This window comes from Poecilia mexicana, unplaced genomic scaffold (assembly GCF_051168715.1).
Source record: "Poecilia mexicana isolate PSO_F unplaced genomic scaffold, ASM5116871v1 scaffold_12, whole genome shotgun sequence".
NCBI lineage: Eukaryota > Metazoa > Chordata > Actinopteri > Cyprinodontiformes > Poeciliidae > Poecilia > Poecilia mexicana.
In genome coordinates this window covers 14071907-14093709 of record NW_028263381.1, presented here as the reverse complement: position 1 = coordinate 14093709, position 21803 = coordinate 14071907, and the positions used below count along the sequence as shown (strand labels likewise).

Genomic DNA, 21803 nt, shown 5'->3' with positions numbered 1-21803 from the left:
AAATCAGGTGGATAAACTTAAGCCTCAAGTAAAACCAGAATGGATAAACATCAGATTTTGGATCACAAGCGAGAAAGAAGATTTTAAATATATCTGAATTTTTAGGTATGGATTATGTCTGAAAGTCATTAAATTATCCCATTTGTTCAGAATAATATAGTAGCATTAAGTACGCATGGGTGTGCGTGTGTGTGTGTGTGTGTTGACCTGAGGCTGTGACAGGATGGTGTGACCACAAGCGGAGAGGCAGGGCTGAGCAAAGCAGCATGGGAGCCAAACTCACACCCGTCTCCATCTGCTGAGCTCGAACTGATTGGTCCGAATCATAAAATGCTGCTCTGTGTTCTCAGATTTATTCAACAAATCCCACATTACGAGCCAGAAGTCACTACAGTGTCATCCTAAAGTTTGGACAAAGATGATCTGAAAATGATTCTCAGAAAAGATGGAAGTAAATATTATCATATGGGTTGAAAGTAGAGCATTGTCTACAAAGTTTTAGGATATTCTCTCATCATGACGATGTTTTTCTGCTCTCCTAACTTGTTTTATTCTGTTTGTATGAAGTTACCTGACGCTGCTCAGGACTCTGGTATTTGATTTATATTAGAAAAAATAGTAAAGTAATAGTTTAGCCTCTTAATTTCCTTTGAATTAAAACCTAGCATATTTTTCAATATATTCATCAAATCAAACCAAAGAGTGTGAAACAAACTGATTGGATAATGTCTGGCTCTCTTTCATTTAATTGGCTGCATTGCCTAAAGATCCTCTCCTGATTGGCTTGTTCCCCATGTGTGTCCATTTAAATTACATTTTGTTTTCTGAGTCCTTTCCACAGTCGCCACATGCTTGCTCATTTCCTTAGATGGAAACTATTTTATCCGGGCAGCAGAATGAAAACTACTGCAACACAAGGACGTTATTTTGTATCTACTAAGCCTGCTGAAATATTTCAAGGTCAAACTAGATACAGTAAATCTGCACAGGAAGAAAATTATATTAGGAAAAGTGTTTCTTCTGTATTAATTTGTTATATTGTATAATTATATGTTGTTTTTTTTATTTTAATCTTTAAAATACCACATTTTGCACTTAACTCTGCTATTTTTGTCTGATTTAATTTCTAAATATTGAATCAAATAATATGATTAGTCCTCTGTACTTGAGTAATCTTCTTACCAAACACTTTTTTTTTACTTTTTCTTGAGTAAAAATATGTTGAATTAATGCTAATCTGACTTGAATAAATTGTTGGAATGCAGTTTTTTAATGTTATTCTGTTTATTCTGCTTAGACTCAATAACATATAAGTTAAGAGCTTTGGAAAAACATTCATGTTACACTTTGAATTAAAACTTTAGACTTTCTCTAACATTTTAAAGTCTAATTTAATGTAATTTTTCTCATCTAAAGTGTAATTTTAAAAGTAGATGCATTAAAATTGCATTGTATATATATATATATATATATATATATATATATATATATATATATATATATATATATATATATATATATATATATATATATATATATATATATTGTCGTGATGTAAGAGGAGCTAAACTGCAAAAATGTTCTCTAAAAACTGACAAGAACAAGATATTCATGGTAACTGTGGAGGAGCTGCAGAGACCCACAGCTCAGTTGGGAAAACAATTATTTTCTGTACACTCCATAAATCTGATAGTGAAACATAGTAGTGGCAGCATCATGCTGGGTGGATGTTCTTCTTCAGTTGGGAGGGGATGATAGGATGATGGAAGAAAGTTAAATACAGAATAATTCTAATTAAAAAATAAGTTAGAGGCTTCAAAAGCAGGCAATATCTGAATAAAAATAAGAAAAGGTTTAAGAGGTTTGAGTATTTTTAGAAGATATTGGTTTGATGTTATTAAGACACCATCCTACATTGTCAGGCCCCTTTTTGGCCTAGTTCATGTAAAAAGATACAAAATAAGGACTTATCCAGGAATCAGATTTAAAAGAAAATACCAAAACAAAGGCAAAGGACCCTTTGATACTTTCCAGTGAGGTTTTTATAGAAATCTCAGACATCATTGTGGGATAACAGGAGAGTTAAAGTTTAAAGATGAAACTGCCCAGGACGATGATGTGCAGCAGATTTGACCGGATCGGTCGACCGGCCGCCGCCCTGAGGAGCCCGGCGTCTCTGGAGGCCGACACGGTGCGGCTGAAGGTGGGATGGACATGCCTGAAGTTGTTCTGCAGAGGCGTCACCTGCTCTGCGTCTTCCTCCGTCGAGAAGATCTGCGAGGTAAACTGAGCCAGCTGAGGAAGAAAAATAGTTATTATTTTTAAAATTTTTGCAGCCAGGCAGGAATCCTGTGATTTTTTAGGAATCAGAACCAACCTGGGACCAGGAGATGAGGATGGGGACCTCATAGAGAGTCCAAACTACAGCCTGGGAGCAGGGAGGGGTGGTGAGGCTGCCAGAATAACGGTAATACTGACTCATGTTGTGCTTCGGCAGGAGACTCAGCAGTGGGAATGGCTTTACTTTAGTCGTCTGGCCTTGAGGAAAAGATGCACAGCCATGTTAGAAACCTGCAAAAGCAAAGTTTCACCAAATGCTTCTGTTCTGGTTTCTAGTGCAAACTTCTTAATGCACGTGAAATAAGACGAAACAAACCCACAAGTAACTTTTCAGCAAGATTTTAAGTCAATGATTTCTAAATATTGATGAAAAAGTTCTAGTGCTGATTCCACCGGCAGATTACTTCTCTGATAAGAAGTTAAAAGTGAAGCTAGAACTTTTATAAAAAATGAAAATTAAGGAATGGTTTACTTCAAATAAGCTCCTGTGTCTTGCTGAAAACTTCTTTGGAGGTTAGTTTTGTCTTATTTCAAGTGTTTCAAGATGTTTGCACTAGAAACTAGACCAAAAATACTTGGTCAAATTTTGTTTTTTTTTCAGTGCAGTAGCAAGTGATTGTAAATGGTGAGTCTAACCTCTGTAGGCCACAGAAGACAGTTTTTGAGAAATGTGTCCAAAATGAACATTGTCCGCATAAACGACCTGCAACAAAAGACACGACCTTATGTAAAAGCTGCAGCCGCATTACAATGAAAGGTGTTGCACGTTTTCATCAACTAACATCAATGAAGAAGCCAAGAACAGCAAATCCTGTTGGGTCGTCCAAAGCTGCAGACTCATTGGGGTGGATGGACTTCATGTTGACTATGTGCATCTGTGGACGACATCAAAACCGGCGCGGCGCGGCGGCGGCGTTAAGGGGCGGCTGCGGCGCGGCAGCCTGCTGAAACAGACGGAGTAGAGCTGCCTACTGACCATACTGTACCTCCATCGGATATCTGCGCCCGTCCACCGTGTGCTCAGAGCCGTTCGTCGCCAGGCCTCCCCAGTGGAAGTGCAGCTGGATGGTGTGGTAAACATCTGGAAGACCTCCGCCGCTCACAGCCATGCCGCTGCCAACCTGCAGCAAAACTGAAGGAGGAGGAAGGGAAGGCGCAACGCGGACGTCAAATCCAACACAGGACACGACGGGAAGGTGAGGAGAATCTGCGGGATGCTCACCAGAGTGTCCGTCGTTCTCAAGCGTCCAGTGGCCTGGTTGGACCGCGTCAAAACCCTCAAGGTGCAACGGCCCCAAGGAGTCGTTTTGGACCAACTGGTGGTCCAGGTTGATGGGAGAGTGGTGGCGCTCGAGTAAAGGGTGACATGAAGGGAAGGAGTCGCCCCATGAATACGGATCTGATGCAGAGGTAAAGAGAGAATCACTGAGTCAGCTGGACTCTCCAGAACAGGATCAAGATAAAAGTTACAAATGTGTTTCAAGAAGCAAAAAGAGAGCAAGGAAAAATATTTAAAAATGTCATTTTCAGGTGATTTTTTTTTAAAACATGATTTTGAGTCCAGATAACTCCAACTCCAAAACTAATTCAAACCCTCCTTCTTTCCAGCATCCCTGTGTGGGCCCCATATGTAGCCCATTAATTCAATACATGCTAAAAACAAAAATGTGATCCACAAGTACCAGCTTAATGCGGGTTTTCTCTGAAATTGAAGGTTACAGTTATACTTTTTATACTTTGGGGCTTTTCCATAAAATCAATCTGATTTTTGTCATTGTCATTCTAAAACAGCTTTAGATGTGCGTTTCGTATCGTTTCCCACTTAGATGAAGGAAGGTTTATTAGGATTTAGCCATGGTAACCACCAAGATGGCGCCAAAAAAGAAAGAAGTGATTTCTCCTAAAATCAACACCTTCAAACTTGCTTTCAAATCTGAGATTATGGGGCCAAATTATTTAACTGCACTTTAAATCAAAATCTTCAAAACAAAACAGTGGTGACCACAAAAGGCAGCTGCACAGGGCGCCATTAGAAAAGGGGGCACACGAGGACCATTTAAAAACATAAAACTACAAATACAAACAAAAAAAATTGTATGTAAATCAGGCTTTTAACTCTGGTGTCTCTTGATAGCAACAAAAAGCAAACAGTTTCCAGTCACTAAAGGACATTTAACCAAGGTTTATGACTATATTTGAGCATACATGCATTGGTAAGGTTTTATGTTCTTGAGGAACCACAAAGTGGTTTCAGAGAAGAAAATAAAATCAGAGTTTCAACAATGAAACTCGCTGAAATAAATCTGAAAGGTTCTTGTAACTGTGAGGCGATAAAAAAAAAAAAAAAAAATCTACAGAAGTTGTTTAATAAGAAGCTGAGATGATCAACAGCTTTAATCTGTAGCATAAGATGCTGCTGAGCTAACATGGAGGACAGGATCAAATACTGGCGCAAAACAACTTCAGCACAAGAGAAATTTGCATTGAAAGCTTTAAAGTCTACCAAGTTATTTGGAGATAAAATATTCCACTATATCTTGGTTTAACAGGCTTACTACTTTGTATAAATTTAGTCCTGAATTAAAGGATTTACAGACACCAAGCTGCTAAAATGATGGCTCCAAATGTAAACCTAGAGTCTCCAAACTCATAGTTATTATTTTACTTACCACAATGTGGCTCATCATAGCAATAGTCCTCTGGAAGACACAAACAACCAGCACAATCAACCAGATGTTTTCTTGAACTTAATTAACCAGAAACAAAGTTGTTGATATTAACGTGGACTCTTACGCGAATCAGCGCACAGAAGCAGGAGCATGAGGAGAGCCGCGCTCCGCTGCATGGTGGCTCAGGCAGCCGTCTGCGTGTGTTGAGGTAGAATGAAGGCAGATCTGCAGGAGCGTCCGGCTTAAGTGGGGTGGGTGGTGAAAGCTGAGTTTTATTTCCTCTGGGACTGATCAGTGAACTGTGTCATTACCAGTCCAGTGGTCCTTTCTGATCAACAGCCTCATTGATGCGAGGACGGCTTCACCCCTCCTCCCCGAAGCCATCAGAGATGCTCAGTGACTAGTAACAAGACCCATTCATGAGAGGATGTGCTTTTATCTACACATCAGTGTGCCTAGAAAGTTAGTTTTATGCTCTAAACATGCATAAATGCACGGAATTACATTGTCATTTTATGGTCTAATACAAATTATTTTATTATTTAACCCAATAAATTAAATACGCTTTTTTTTTTTAACTGTCCAGATTAAGAATATAGTCGTAAAACGACATAAATGAATCAATTTAGGTAATTTTATGGTGTAAATAAAAAAATGAATAAAAAAAAAATTAATCATAGTTTAGTTTTAAAATAAGGGAAATTTTATGGCCCAAATATAAAACAAAAAAAAAGAAACATTTTAATGCTGTGGTCTAACTTCAATAATTTAAATGAAGTCAGAATAGGTAATTTTATGGTATAATACTGAAAATTAAAAAGTAAATGTTATGGCCCAAATATTAAAAACAAAAAAATATATATATTTATGTTATGGTCTAACTCCAATAACATAAATATAAGTACAAAAGTAATCTCATTGATTAAATTGATTTAAAAAATACATTTTAATTTCATGGCTTGAATGCAACAAAATAAAGAGATCAAAAAGTCATTTTATGATCCATAAAAGAAAATCATTTTCATAGTTTAACTTCAATAAAGTAAATATGAATTCAAAAAACTAATTTTATGGCCCAAATCTAGAGGCATTTTAACATTATGCCCCAATTCCAAAATAAAAACAAGTAATTTTATCATACAAGTCTAATTAAAACCCACAATTTTAATCTCATAGCTTGAATACAATATAAAAACATTAAAAAGTTAATTTTATGATCCAAATCTGAAGAAAAAAATGTTTTTTTTTATTTTTTATTTCTAATCCTTAAAAAAAAAAACACCCACACCACCCAATGAATGCTCAGCTTCGTAATTTGACTCCATGTTCGTCGTGAGCCTGTGCGTTGATTGAGCCGTTAAGCGCTACGTTTTAGGTCTCTCTCATCAGGAATAAATTTCGCGATTCTGTCACTCGTTGCTCCGTGGGGGCCGGGGGGGACAAAGCCTCCTTTCATCCCAGACAACACTCTCCAGCTGGGCATCGCTCTCTCCGCTCCGCCTGCTGCCGTATGAGTCACTCTGAGCTGCGTTATATTCGCTTCCTTCAAATCATCTAAATCTCCGGGCGCCCCCCGTCTCACTGTTTAGGTCGGGGTGGGGAGGGGGGGATTTCCCTGCATTCCACCTTAAATCTCTTTGACATTTGGTCAGGTGGAGGGATTTCCTTGATGAAGGAGAAAAAAAAAATGCAGAGGATAAATGTCGCGTCTGAATAGGCTCAGCGTAAAGTCTGGATCGCAGCCCCAGCTCGGATTTCACAGTGAAGCTTATTAAGATTAGATGTAGATCCATGTCAGAAAAACACAGGCTTGTTTTTTTTTCCCCCCGTTTTTAATTTAAGGGCTGTCAAATAAGAGACAAAGAAATGTAGCATAAGTTGCATTACAATCCCCCCCCCCCCCCCCCCCCCCAGGCTTTCAGTTCATACAAAACGCTGAACTACATGTATGAGCCTTTAAATCTACTGTACACTGTTGTGCTAAAATTACCTCTCAGCATGCCAACACATAAAAAACAAAAACATGCACCAAAAGGTACATAAAGCAAGAAGAAAACCAAAACAAAGATGGTGCAAACAGAACTGAACACCATCTGTTAAACACACATGCTCACGTTTGGCAGCGTATGAAAACATGACTCTGTTTGCTGGATAATCCACTGTGGATTGTCAACGCAAAAAGTAGAAAATAAAAAAGAAATGAGTAAAAGATGAGCACAAAAAGTCATGTATTATATATATATATATATATATATGTATATTCAGTACATTCAATCATGAGATGTGGAGTCAGACATATTTTAAACCATTTTTGGGGGCAGATCATGAGTTTGGATGCTGCTGGTGGTGATGGAGGAACCTCCAAAAAAAACAAAAAAACTCCAACTCCGTCAAATCCATCCTCGAATGAATCCGACGATTGTCGTCTTACTTGCTCCAAACTTACAATTTTTTTTTCTTTTAAATACACATTTCATCAAAGAGAGAAAAAGACAAAACAAAAACAGCAACAGTTTTGCAGAAACACCATCATCATGTTCTGCAGAGGTTCAACCCAGGCATGGGCTGGCCACACATTTTAATTCCCTTTAATAAAACGCCACAGGAAGAGGTAGAGCTGAGGTGCTAAGCTTGTGCTTGGATTTTAAGAGCAAGAAATCAGGCTGTTTGGAAATAATTTTGATTTTAAACTAGTTAGCTGGCTTTGTACGGTAAGCAGCGGACTGCAGGCTGGATAGATGTAGTAATGATCAGGTTTCTGACTTTTTAAACTGGGTAAAAAGCTAAAATATTCTGCACTCATGGTTACTACAAAGTTTACACTTCAAAATTTAGTTTTCTTCCTGGTAGATTTTATGACAGGCTGAACATTTCAGTAAGGTTGAGGTTTATTATTTGGTCGGTTTACAATTCATCAGTGTGTCAAAGGGACATTTCACTATATATTTGGAAACTGAACAAACTTATCTCCATTTAAAAATCAAATAAACATATGGATTTTTTAAATTGAGCACTAATATGATGTACATTAGTGAAACAAAGACTAAGGCTTTTGATGCGTCTCCAGAAATCAATGTAATTAATGCTTTTTTGGCATCTAAAGGCCAATTTTAAAAACTGCATGTTGTAAGAAAGTCCAGGAGCCAAAAAGTATTTATTTCTCCTTGGACCGTTTCATTCATTTGTCCTTGGATTATACGAAGATTTTCCATACCCATCCAGAATTACATGATTAAACAGGAACATTGTGAACAATAGACATGTTTGGTTGAAAGCTGCTACTATATGTAGTTTGTGTTTATTCTCTGTTTATATTTTAGAATAAAGTCAGTTGAATTATTAAACCTGTAATAATAAATATCTGAGATTGTTTTAGCAACACCAAGGTATACTTTTAATTAAACCAATAAGATCACTATATGCTGCCTTTTTGTTTCAGTTGCATGAAATTATCTTGATATACATGTTTTTTACTAAAATTATGTTACCAAGAAAACGTTGCGCCAGCCCACGCCTGGTTGGCACATTCTGGGACGGACAGGAAGCGACAGTCGATGAGCTTACCTCACAAATCAAAGCGTGAAGACTGAACACAACCCAACCACAAATAATACAGAATTTGAATGTTAGCATGGCTTAACGTCATAATTGGAGAAATCTTTTAAATTATAATTTTTTCCTTTTATGAAAGACCTTCATCTCTAATCTTTACCCATACAGTAACCAGGTCTTTATCACATCATTAATCACAATCTGCTTACACGTCTCCAACCAAAATTACAGCCTGCAGTCATAAATTAATAAACGCAACACCAAACTGACCAGCATCACCACAGTCTTCTGACATCTAAAGCTTTTTTGTCAGCATAGCCCGGTAAAAACCCAACGATAAGAGACTACCAAACACCTTCTGAGCTATAAAACATCTGCTTCTGCAAATCTGTGCTATAAATCTGGAAGACGGCTGCTTAGATCGGATTGTAAAAATGAAGGTTTTTATCAGCTCAATGTGTGACGCAACAAAAAGCGTACAAGCAACAAAAGCTGGGCTGGTAGTTTGACGCTGTGCGGGACTGAAACACACAGGTATGAAGTCTGAACCTCAGGGAGCATTTACAGCAGTCGGGGTTTCACCCAATTAGGCTGCTTCTCAGCAACAAAACAAAGAGCGCAGCCATGTCAAATTATTGGGATCCGTTTGTTTTTTTTTTCTTCTACAGAGTCGGTCCTTGCTGCTCCCTCGGATGCCAGTGTCTTCAAAAAGCAAACAAAACCGAACACTTTATCTTCAGAAGGAAAAACCCCGCTGTAAGAAAACAGTCGCCGCTCCTCCTTATACGTCTGTACAAAACACGAGTCTCCTCCCTGCGGCCGACATCAATAGCCTGCAGTCCTGGCTAGTGAGATCCGGGTGCGGCTCCGTCCTTCGCTCCTATACCACAGTGCTGAGGGAGGACGTGCAGTCTGCGGGCAGAGGGGCGGGGGCGTGGCCATCTGTTGGCGTGTCGGGCCCCACCAGGAGGGTGCTGCTGTCTATGGAGTCCTCCCTCTCTTGAGACGACGGCACGCAAACGGGCGCTGGAGCGGGGCAGTTGGGAAGTTCGGCCTCGAGCCCGTCGCCCAGAGAGTTCATCTGGCTCGGCACCATGGAGACCCCGCTGTGTCCTGGAGGCAACGATGAAGAGCGCAGAGGAGAGGAGACAATCAGAGCTCATCCAGGGCTCAAACGATAAAACATGCACTGCAAAAACACCGAATCCTACAGAGTAATCCTGCAGGTCTAGTTTCTAGTGCAAATAGACTAAACTAACTTACAAGTCACCTTTCAGCAGGAAACATGAGTTCATTTTAAGTCAATAATTCCTTAATATTGATGAAAAAGGACAAGTTATTAGTGAAATAACTAAACTAGTGGATCTAGTACTTCTTCATTATAAGGAATTATCAACTTAAAACAAGCTCTTATATTTCTTATGTAAAGTGTACCAAGATATTTCCATCAGATTACTGAAAATACAGATTATTGAAATAATTGTCAACTAGTTTAGTAATGGATTAATCATTAACTGGGCGTACAGACTCAAAAACACAACATATTCAGAGTATTTCTAATATTATGCAAAAAAAAAAAAAAAACTTAAGTGGTTAAATGAAAGCTTAGCAGAATGTGACAATTTTTTTAAAAATCAGATTGTCAGAATAAATATAAAGATAAAATATTCGCTAGCTGCAGCTCTACAGTTCGCATGATGAGCTAGCTGGACAGGAGGACGGACGCTCCCTACCGAAGTCCACGTAGAGGAAAGTGTCTGGGTTGATGGAGGCTTCGTACGGAGGAGGGGGGTCGTCTGGGTGCTGGATGTTGGCGTATTTGTAGGCGGCGTACGGCGGAGGCGGCTCCTGGAAATGAAAAGCCCCGCCTTCGCCGTCGTCAGACAGGTGCAGAGGAGTGAGACCGGTGCCGAAGGCATCTGGGCCGTAGTCGAAGCCCGGCACTCGTCTTCCGAGGTTGAAGTGGTGCACTGAGGAAAGCAACAAAAAAAAAAAACCCGAGAAATGTTAGAGATTAATAGATTTCAGCATCATTAAAAGCAGAAACTGCAAATCAATCACAGGATTATAAGCAGTGTGTTATTTATCCTATTTCTTCCGATTAAACTAAATGACATCATATTGATCGGTTGGGGCTTACAGTTGCCTCCGATCAGAGTCTCGATGCGTTCGCGTCTTCTCTGACGAAGTCTGTGCACCATGAAGAGCAGCAGTGACAGGATGAGGAAGGACGAGATGCAGCTGACGATCAGCCTCATCCCACTGGCCATCGAATCAAACAGGGTGCTTCCATCTGAGGGAAAAGAAGAAAGAAAAAACAAAATAAGACTTTCGCTTGTGCATTTAAGCACAATCGGAACCGTACAACTAGTTAATAGTTTAAATTAATTGCAATGAATCAATTATTGAAATAATCGTTACTAATTTTGTAATCGATTAACTTAACTGAAGGCTACAGACACAGAAAAGGCATTTGCTGAAAGAACAACATGCTGAAAGTAAGTCAAAAATGTGCCAAAAATAAATTCATGATGTATTTACATAAAAAACAGCCTTTGTCTGTAAGTGTCATAGTTTTGGCTTAAACTATTCAGCACTTTTTTTTCTATTCAATTTTTACCTGGTTAATCCCCCAAAACAAACAGATCAGCCCTGGACTGTATTAATGTCAAGTCAACCATAAAGTGTTGAACTTTTCACATGTGGATGTTAGAATCATTTTTTTCGCTGCACTGGTTGCGGCCCTAATCTACATTTCTTGTAGTACTTAAGATTCTGCAGTAACGGGTATAAATGTCCAGAGTTTCCTTGTACAAACACACAGCGGCAGAGACCAAAAGATGAACACAAGTACCGGGATCCAGGCAGGTGAACTTGCAGCACTCTTTGGGATCCTTCTGAAAGCGAGTGCAGCCCTGCGGCCGCTCACACAGCGCCGCCACACACATCTCCGGCTCGCCGTCATGACATGTGCAGCTCAGACACGGGTCGTCCCCCTTCGGGGTGAAGTAGTAGCCCTCATTTACCACATTGTCTTTTATGTCCACACATGTTTGCCCTGTGTAAAGAGTAACCAAAAATAAAGAAATGGTAATAAAACAGCTGATTATAGGCATATCTGGAAGCAAACGGAGTGAGCACATACTCCTCTTGCAGAGGAATGGGAACTTCTTGTAGCAGTTCTCGGCGTCCCAGCTGTGCAGGCCGTGTTCATTCATGCTCTTGCTCTGGAAGCGTTGCAGCTGGGCGCAGAAGACGTTGTCCTGAGAGGGAGAGGTCTCCCCCAACTTCTTCAGGCCCTCAGGCGGCCAAATCACCTCCAGGGACCCTGTGAGGAAACAGCGCATCCTTACTGCCCAACCCAGATCACAGAGTGGAGATTATTCAACTCTTCTTCCTTTCATTACCTTTGGAGGCCACTTCCCAACGGCCCTCCAAGGTGTGACTTCGATTGGTGATCACATACTGATAGCCCACCCAAAACCTGGACATAGTATTACTACACATTACTACATGCTGAGTCCAAGGACTTATTTCTGGGTTCATGAACCGACACATTTTCACCACTAGATGGCAGGCTATCACTCTATGACCTCAGTCAATTTGCTCAAACGTTTACGGATCATATGACGAAATCTGAATGAAATCTGAATCTGTCAGTAAAGACAGAGCATCAGGACTGAAACGATTAATCAGGATGAATTGATTACTGAAATAATGGTCAGCTAATTTAGTAATCAATTAATCATTAATTAAACACAGTTTGCTGAAAAAAATATTCACAGCAGTAATTGAGAGTAAATTAAATATATCTACATTTTGTTTTTAAGATATAAACAGCTTTGTCTGTGAAACTAAAATTCCTCAAGTTTTAGGTTCAAATTTACTAAATGAACGCTACACTAATGCATTTTAAGAAAGAAAATGTTTATTTCCTTATTTTAAAAAAAGGAACTGAAGTATTTCTAATATTGTATAAAAAAAACTCTCAAAAGTTTCAATGAAAAATCTGCAGAATGTGCCAGTTTTATCCAACTAATCGGATAAAACTGCTAAATGTTCCCGAGGTAAGAAAGTAAACATCAACTCACGTGCACTGTTCTCTGCGCTCACACACTTTGTCGTCAAAGTCCAGCTCGATCTCCAGTATGAACTGGAGCTCCTCGCTGGTCACGAACGTAGCCAAGGAGCCGTTAACCTTCTGGCACGTATCCACGGCCTTCCAGTAGTTCTCTTTCTTCAGGTAGGCTTTGTAGCAGCTGGCCGTCTTCTCGTAGTGATGCCAGCCGTTGGGACACTTCTCTGTAAGCAGGGAGGACATTTTGACGGCTGCAGTGACTCAAGCTGCAGAAGCACTGAGACAAAAGAGAGATGCTCACTGTTGAAGCGAACGGGCTGAGCTACGCCGATGGCGTCTTCTACGTTCTCGTATCCGTTCTCAAAGCGAAACCTCTCTGCCTTTATAACTGCAAAGTATTTTGATTATCAGTCAGTTGCACTTGCAGACCACACAAATAATCTCTGGAAAGAAGAACAAGATAATTACACAACCCAAACCAATCAACTTTGAGTCAAAAGATCAAGCAGGAAGATCCAGATCTGGGGACAGGAAAAGCAGCTGGAAAGCTTTGCAGATTTTAGCCTCTAAGTATGATTAGCAGTTTAATGAGATTAAGATCTGGACAGACGGAAGAAGCCTGGCATTGTCTACGCACAACAAACTCTCCTCCTGCAACATGGCCATCAAGGTGGTAGCAAATCAGGAGAAACTGAATATATTTGCCTGTCGATGCAGGAAAAAAAATGTCAATGTAGTAACAGAACACATTATCTCTCCTTGGAGCCAGAGGCCGAATGATTACTCGCAGCATGCTAAAGGTCACTTGTAAAATCACCGAAGCAGAGTTACTTAAGAAGCACAAAATAAAAAAGTTAGTGCATGTTAAAGGGGATGTTTAATAAGCATGAAGGTAATTTCTAATGACAGGTCTTCCTTTGATGGACCAACTTCCTGCAGAGGCCGTAGCTCCAAACCGCCACAGGTCATGCAGCCTTCAGATTAACTCAAGAACAGCTTCATGGAGAGCTGCATCCAATCGTTACGATGCAAAGCTTCAGATGGAGTGAAATAAAGCATGCTGCCACTGAACTCTGGAGCAGTGGAGAAAGTTCTCTGGAAGGATGAATCATGCCTCTCTAATGTAAAAGTCTGGGTTTAGCAGCTCTTCGGATTACAACGTTAATGCGAAAATCCGACTTCCGACTGAAAAATCAACCGGAACACCTGCCGAGGATTTGAGAATCTTTCAAACGCTGACTTCAAGATCCAATATGCACAAGGTTTCCCTCAGAAAACTTACGAAGCCCAGTGGTTGAGACAATCGTTTATCCAGCGGCCCGTCGTGTTTTTGAATTAAAAAAATGTTTAAAGTTGACAGGAAACTTGAAAATATCACTTGATAATTATGTGTTATTGGAAGATTGGAAGTTTAATAGCTGAACACCAACTATAAAGTCTTAAAAATGCAAACATTAAAAAAAAAACCCTCAATAAATAAGCAATGCTTATCCTGGTGGGGGCATAAGTAAAGCCTGGTGGCCTGCCAGGCTTAAAATACACTGGGGGAAACCCAGCCGCCTCTCCAAAAACAAAGCCTCCATTAACTGAAATTACACCTGCTAATGAAATAATTTCTCTGGTTACACGAGCATCCATTGAGCTTATCTTGTGTTTTCACATCCTCTGCATATTATGACCAAGCAAAAAAAAAATACTTCTGTTTAAAATTGACTAAAAATATTAACATTTTTAAATGGTTGTAAATATTAGACGTGAAGATGAAAACGTGATCATATTTTCTTCTACTTCAGGAGTTTGTAGCCTTATTGAATAATGAAAAAAGGGGCCAGTGTGAAACCGTAATCAGGTGTACACCACCAGCATTAACTCAAAGCCAGAACAGCTACTCCTTTATGGAGGTCACATGCTGTTCTCAATCCTTCTAATAATTCCCATTATGCGATCAGGCATCCGGGGATAAGACGTCAGGATTTAGGGGGAAACAATAGGATTTCGGTCAAAAGGCTTAGCTCTGTAACATCTACACACTGCTGAGGGGATCAACCCAGTGGTAAACAAAAACAGAGACTTTAACCCTGTGTTCTCCTGTTTTTACACCACTAGTCCTGATTTGTTTGTTTATTAATATTAATGCTTTTTGGGGAATATGGAGGTTTGTTGATACTAATCACTCACTGCAAATGTAAACAGCAACTCTAGGGAAGAATACACCAAATATGCCCTTATGTATACATGTTGCAAAACAGAATACAGATTGATGCAATTTCTCTACATCCCGAAGGGACCATCGGAGCAGCCATATTTCTTTTTTTAAAGCTGCTTGCCTGTGATTTGATCCTTTATGCCTGAAACATCCTGTGTGCTGCAGGCCTCCAGAGAAATCAAAGCTCCAGAAGCACAGGTGCTAGAATGGCTGCATAATGGGAGTCGAACTTACGGGGACAGTCCATCTCGTCGCTTTTGTCCTCGCATGCTGTCCAGCCGTCACACTGCCAGGATATGGGGATACACTGCATCTTCCCACTGCGGCAGGCGAACTGCCCAGTGTTGCAGCGCTGCTCTGAAACACAACAAGATGGGTTGTGTGCAAACAAGAAAAACACAGCAGGGATATAAAATACGCATGAATAGCTTTAAAGGCAGCAAAATAAACGTTTAAAATCAAAGATGGTGGTGGTTGAAATGGCTGCAAACAGGTGGCAAATGTGGGGCAAACTATCTTAGAAACTATTCAGCCTTCTTCTCATGTTCTCTACAGATATTAATCTCCCAAAAGAGCGATGATAAAAGACTGATTCATAAATGTGCAGACAAATTTGATCTTGTCTGCACATTTTTAAACAGGCATCTGTTTTGTGTCAAACAGCATGTTAAGGCAATCTGCTTCAAAGAGTCATTCGTCAAACTGCCAAGATCAGGTCACTGAAGTAAAAACAACAATGCTGCTTTTATTAAGTTGTCATCAAAAAAGCAGCCTCGAGACTTCAGCTGACCAGAACTTAACCTCTACAGTCGATGACATTCGATAAGGACAAAAGGCACTGAACCGTCATCTTTGGAGCTTCATTGCTTCATGTTTTTACTTCAAATATGACCTTTAAGTTGCTTCTCAGAAAACTATTTTAGGGATTGGGTAACAGGACTTTTGACAAAACTTCCCTAATTAGAAAATATTCAGGGAATTTTGTAAAACAACATTTTGGGGCTGCTGGTCCTTTCTCAGGAAACGATAACTCAACTCGACAGCAAAAAAAAAAAAAAAAAAAAAAAGGAAAAAAAGCTTTCTTACCTGACAATAATCTTGCCAGAGCTAGCCGTGGACCTGAAATAAATACAGACAATAATAAAATGACTATCTAGTTAATTACCATTTCATTTTTACCAACAATTCAATAAATCACTACATTGCAAGTTTAATGGAGTTTGTGTTGCAAACTTATGAACATAACCTAATTTACCCGGCCCTCAAAAACCCCAATCACACATACATTTTTTTTTTTTTTTTTAGATTAAAGATTGTTGCACCTAACCTAAAAACATGCTAAAAATTCAGTAAAATGTAATAAAATTATTCTGGCAGAATGCAGACTATTGGACGTAGATCTACACACCAGCGCTGCACTCTGTCAGGAACCATTTAAGATTGCTAAAACATCTGTTTTTAGTGACACCAAGTGGATTGAGATGTATCCTATTGCAGGGTTGTGTTAGTTTCCAGGGACTGAATGCATTATGACCAACAAGCAGGGATAACATTAAAAGCCATGGATTTAAAAATATATCACTGAGGAGGAATATTAAATATGCATGTCTTTAAGGGGGAGGGAGGGCTGCAAGGGTGAGGAAGGAATTTGTCAAGTTGAAAGTCAGTAGCATTATCAGCATAATAAATATCTGAACATCTGCAGAATTTCTTTATATATTTGTCTGCGCAACATTACAATTTCTTTGGTCAGAGAAGCACAGAATATTTGAATCGTGTTATATCGACTTTTAATATAAATGCATGCTCTGAAGCAGATGAAGTCTGACTGCATGGATGATTACTTGCATATTTGATACATTTATAACTGTATGACTGGAAAATGCACAAGAACAGAGCTTATAGATGCTTTAAGTTATCAAACGTTAAAGACCTGCTTTGATTATCGCCATGTTCTCAGTCTAAAACACTTTATTTTTAAGTGTGTAACGATAATGCCCACTTCTGAATTTTCCAGAAATAAGAACAGAGAATCTGAAAGGAATTTTTATCCGACACCATGTTTTGTATAAAAAGATTTTTTTTAAATTGTTTAAGGCTTGATAGAGGGGCTTTTAGGGAAAAACAAAAAAACAAAACATAACCCCCAAAAAATTTGTGTTAAGGCCTTTAACATATTCATAATTTTGTCTTATAAATGCCAGATAAGTATATATCTTTAATTAATTTAATAATACATGGAATCTACATTTTCTTTATTTTAAAATAGCAAATGAAGTTTGCGTATTCAATACATTTTATGACAATAGAGTGGGGTAAAAGTTGACTATAAAAGGTTGAGTAAATCTGTTCCAGGCAGTGGATAGAGACATTTTTGGACTAATGATAATGAAATTTAAAACAAATTATTCATGTTTTAAATACAATACTGATCCTTTCTTCAACTAACTGCCCTTTGTTTAAGAATGTTTACAAAGGAGTTCTTCAATTTCATACTTAAATAATCATTAATATGAGACACACTTTGGGCAATATTTGATAAGCAATTCTACTTAAAGCTCCATGCATTTTATATTCTTTGTGCTACAGTGTGGTTAGATGAAATCTGCCCCTGGTGCTGATGCATAATAAATCTAAAAGTGGTCAGGATGTTTAAGCGCACAGAATGATTTAGTATCGCAATGATAGAGAAATGAAGAGCAAGGAAAAATATCACAATATATTCAACAACAATATCACATTTTCAAGATTGTCTGATATCATGCAACCCTAAAGTAACAAACTGCATTTAATAAAATTAGGGTATGATGTGCTGAATCAATGGTTCACAGCCAAACAACAAAAATGTTTTTACATTTTCATCATGGAGATTAAGTGCCAAGCCTAAATATCAGTATAGATCATTTTAAATGATTCATATCCTAGTTTCCTAATCCCTTTCTGATCCACACTGTTGATACATGTCAGCCACATTCAGTGTTACCAAGTGAGTCATGCGATCATGCTTCGCAAGGTCAATTTTGAAAACTCAGCTCATTTGTATGTGCACAGCTTGCAGAAATGCATTTAGGAAGTGCACATTATTGTGTTGAACGACCTGAAAATGTTTTAAAGCCTCGACAATGACATTCACCGTGAAAGAGAGACTGTGCTGGCTGTTTCAGCTTCAAAATGTAAAATGACCTGCAATCCCTGCTGTGGAGCCTCACTGCAACCTTCTGAGGAAAACCATCAACCGGTATCGTCAAACGGAAGAATAAAAACGCCAGAATTATCCTTGAACTTCAGCTCAATGCTCCGAACAAAAACAGGAGCAAACACCAGTTTAAAGTAAGCTGTAGAGACGTGTTGTTAGGACATTGAGTCGCTTCCTTAACGTTATTAACTCTGAGTTAGAAGAGCTCATCAAGGCTGCCCTTCAGAAACTCTCTTTGCGAGAGCATCTGTCAAGAAAACAAACAAGAGTGAAAAATAACCAAGCAACATTTTAATACGGGTGTTCTTTCACTTAGAAACATTTTTTTTTTTGTTTTTTGACAATTTATAGCCCAGACTGGCCTGATAATGGAGAGCAAAAACATGGCAATGTACAGGAGCTTTCTCCCGCACCGATGATTCAACCTGGAGGTTTGTGTTAAAAGCAGCGAGTGGGTTCAGGTAATTATTTTCTTTGTATCTTCTCGCATTTAATTCGATCTTTGAGCAGATAAAAGCTCTGTGGGTCAATTTTCTTCAAAAAATAAATAAATAAATAAAAAAACTAACCCAAGTAGACCGTTTTTTCATTGTGTAAAAACTGCTTTGCCACTTCTGCTATTTTAATGGACCAACAAGAAGTTGTTAATCATGTTTTTACCCCGGACAGACTTCAGTTTCAGTTCTGATTCGATGAATGCAAATGGTAAATAGTACCACTGGACTACCTCATTTTATGAGGAAATGTTACCACAGTCCGTGCAAAAGTAGAGGTAGCAACAACTGAAACTTCAAAAATGTATAAAATTATATTCCAGACAGTATAATCACATAAGTCTCTCTCAAAGAAATCTTTTTTTCACCTCGTTTCAGAATGAGTAAACATTATATCGCCCAGCCACACAAGTTTTTTTTTTTTTTTTTTTTTTTAAAGAAAAGGTCTTATTTCGAGTCAGGAATGTCAAGAGGATCAGGAATGTTTTACGGGTTTCTACAGGGGGGCATAACGCAATCAAAAACCTGTTCCCAACCGCACAGAGAACCCTAACAGGTACATCAAAATTATCTTTGCATACAGTTTAATATTTCATAGTAACAATGAATTACTATGCTCTGAAATCATTTATATACTCCTATAAGTAACAAGCCAAATGTTGCAAAACGATGCCAGACAAAAGCTGAAATGAACTTTTACATGTTTTAAATGAGCAAGTCGCAAATCTTCGGTCTATTTTAAGTCCACAAAAAACTTCAGCGAACGGTTATTTTTAAAATATTCTGGCTGTGAGGAGTTTTAGTCCGCTATTTTATTTGATTTTAGTCTCCAACACAACACCCCAGTTGAAGTAGTCTGAACAAACTCTTGTGTGGTTTTTCAGCCAGCCACAGTTTAATGCTAAAATCCATTCTCCATATTATTGGAGCAAACCAGAGGTCGTGAAAATAACCTCAGAAACTCTTGAGAGGCCCATCATGTGTACCAAACCCTACCACAGTGTTACACCACAGTGTGCAGCGTTGCACACAATGCACATGCAAGAGTTGCTTCCATCTCTCGACCAGAAAAAAAGATTCTTTGTTGTTTGATTGTCTCCCTTTAATTCATACTTGACTTATGAAAGTCTGTGTCCTTATTTTAAAAATACACTTGGCACTATTAAATATTAAATGAAGCCAAGTAAATGTGTTGTGAAATACATGTGGTGTGTAAAAATAAGGATGCAATGAGCTTTGAGATTTATGAATGCCGAACGGCTGCATGGTTGCTAAATAACATCCTGGTAAAATTAAAGCAGGTTCTATTAATAATTTTATTGTCCACCTAAATTATGCGAGTAGTAATTTTGTTTCTTTTTCAGTACTTAAAGTCCTTGTCAAGTAGCTCTCAAGAAGATAAGAGTCCACAGAAACCGACAGTGACACACGGTGAAAAATACCATCACCCAAACAACCAGTAGCCGTTTCCAAACATGCACTGAGTGAACTCTACGCATTGTTCTCAAAAGCGTTAGGCATCTTGATGAAATGTGCACAAAAATGACCTTCACACTAAGGGCTAAAGCTATGGAAATACAACAGCAAAGCTCTAACTCATCTTGTAACCCCTCTAAAAACCTAACTTGACTACAAACTCAAAAGAAGCTGTCAAATAAATGCCCACAACACAAATATAAACAATGTTTTCCTTTTTCCTTTTAATTTGCTCTCTAGGTAGGAGGTGAGTCCTCTGGTTAGAGCCAAACAATAATGAGTTTATCCTTGAGCTCCACTGATAACGGTAACTCTAATCCAACACAATTGACGGGATCACGAGACCGAGCTTGAAGGAAACCACAGAGCATTTGTCCTGTGGTGATGCTTACGAAGCTTTTTACAGAAGATCATTCAAAGCACCAATAAATGCTTTTGGTTCAGGAAAATCCACACTTCCTTGATTGATAAAAAAAAGATATCTAAACAGATAATAGAGTAGTATTCCAATAAGGTGGTGCATTATTTAGAGCAAAACACAGGGTTTTCACTTAACCAAGTCATCTTTACAGACAGCAGTAACAATTGTCAGTATTTTTTCTGCCAAGTCAGTTGTGTTTAATGGTGGAGATGAATGTGAGCCAGGTTTGGTGATGCAGGAAGATGAATCCCTTTCATGCATTTTAAATTACAGACTAGGTGAGGGAGATCAACCTAGCATTGCAGTGATTAAATTAACTAATTAAACTAAATTAGGGTGCACCATTTTAATGAGGAATTAAAGTATAATTAACCGAAGTTAGCATCTTTGATTAAAAACAATAACAATTAAAAAAATAAAAACAATGAAGTCTAATAAATGTACATCTGCTGGCTGTTGCAAGTGACCTAGTTTTGGAGTGAAATACAGGTACTGCGTACACGGCTAGCTGGAGCTGCACCCTTAACAGCAGCAGCAGGGAGACGGGTTGAAAACTACCAGAGTCCCAGGTCTGACCAACAGGCCGCTGCGCCTGACCTGCAGGCTGCAGCTGTAAATCTGTTTCTCCCACTTTTTTTTTTTAGTCGAGCAAACGGAACAGGAACACATGCCAAAAAATAAACAAACTGGGGTTTATTTACCTGTCCGTGGTGGGTCCGTTAGTGTGAGAACGAAGAGAAGAGAGAAGAGGAGGACGAAACTGCTGCTGTCAGCCTTCGGCAACATTTATCCTCCATTCATAGTAACTCCTCTATCCAGAAATGTAAAAATATACCGAGGTTCAGCAACGCCTTTGCCTTTTTTGCCTTTTTTAAATTATAGCCGCAAAACGTTTAAAACTACTTATGCCCATTTTTGCGCACACAATGCGTCGACTACGTAACAAGGTGCAAATAAAGCATAGTCGTAATAAGAGGCGAGGTTAATCTCTCCCAGCAGCAGCTAACGTTAGCTAGCTGGCTGGCTGCTCCACCGTCACCGTCGACCGTTGGTGCTCTGTGCGGAGCGGCGCTCATCCAAGATGGCTGCGGCCTCCCATCACAACAATTCCAAACATTCAGCAGCTCACAGGCAGACCATCAGCTGGAGGTGCTGCCGGGGCGGAGTCTGCCAGATTATACCCAAACAGACACTGTGCATGTGGGGGGGCGGGTGGAGCCACAATGGGAGCAACTTTTAACGCTGCTTACAGAGGCGGTGGAAGAGAGTTGAACCACTGGGGGTCCACTGCTATATATTAGCATTTTTATTTGACAGGTTCCATACCATTTTAGGAACAGAATTTTGTTATAATGAGAACTCTTCTGGTTA

The 21803-nt window shown here is 39.0% G+C and overlaps 2 protein-coding genes across 2 annotated transcripts; both read right to left on the bottom strand.

Moving 5' to 3' along the window:
- Positions 1–2019: 2019 nt before the first annotated feature.
- Positions 2020–6684, bottom strand: car15 (carbonic anhydrase 15). Its single transcript, XM_014997995.2, has 8 exons — positions 5134–6684; positions 5010–5039; positions 3563–3739; positions 3327–3472; positions 3123–3215; positions 2977–3043; positions 2378–2538; positions 2020–2295 (listed from the first exon to the last, which is right to left on the bottom strand). The coding sequence occupies exons 1-8, from the start codon at positions 5183–5185 to the stop codon at positions 2083–2085; spliced, it is 939 nt and encodes a 312-aa protein (XP_014853481.2). The 5' UTR covers positions 5186–6684; the 3' UTR covers positions 2020–2082.
- Positions 6685–6819: 135 nt separating this feature from the next.
- dgcr2 (DiGeorge syndrome critical region gene 2) lies at positions 6820–21599 on the bottom strand. Its single transcript, XM_014997929.2, has 11 exons — positions 21134–21599; positions 15932–15964; positions 15080–15202; positions 12941–13027; positions 12653–12863; positions 11969–12045; positions 11707–11889; positions 11416–11619; positions 10702–10854; positions 10295–10531; positions 6820–9674 (listed from the first exon to the last, which is right to left on the bottom strand). Exons 1-11 carry the CDS (start codon positions 21216–21218, stop codon positions 9442–9444), a joined length of 1626 nt encoding a protein of 541 aa, XP_014853415.2. The 5' UTR covers positions 21219–21599; the 3' UTR covers positions 6820–9441.
- Between the last annotated feature and the right edge of the window lie 204 nt (positions 21600–21803).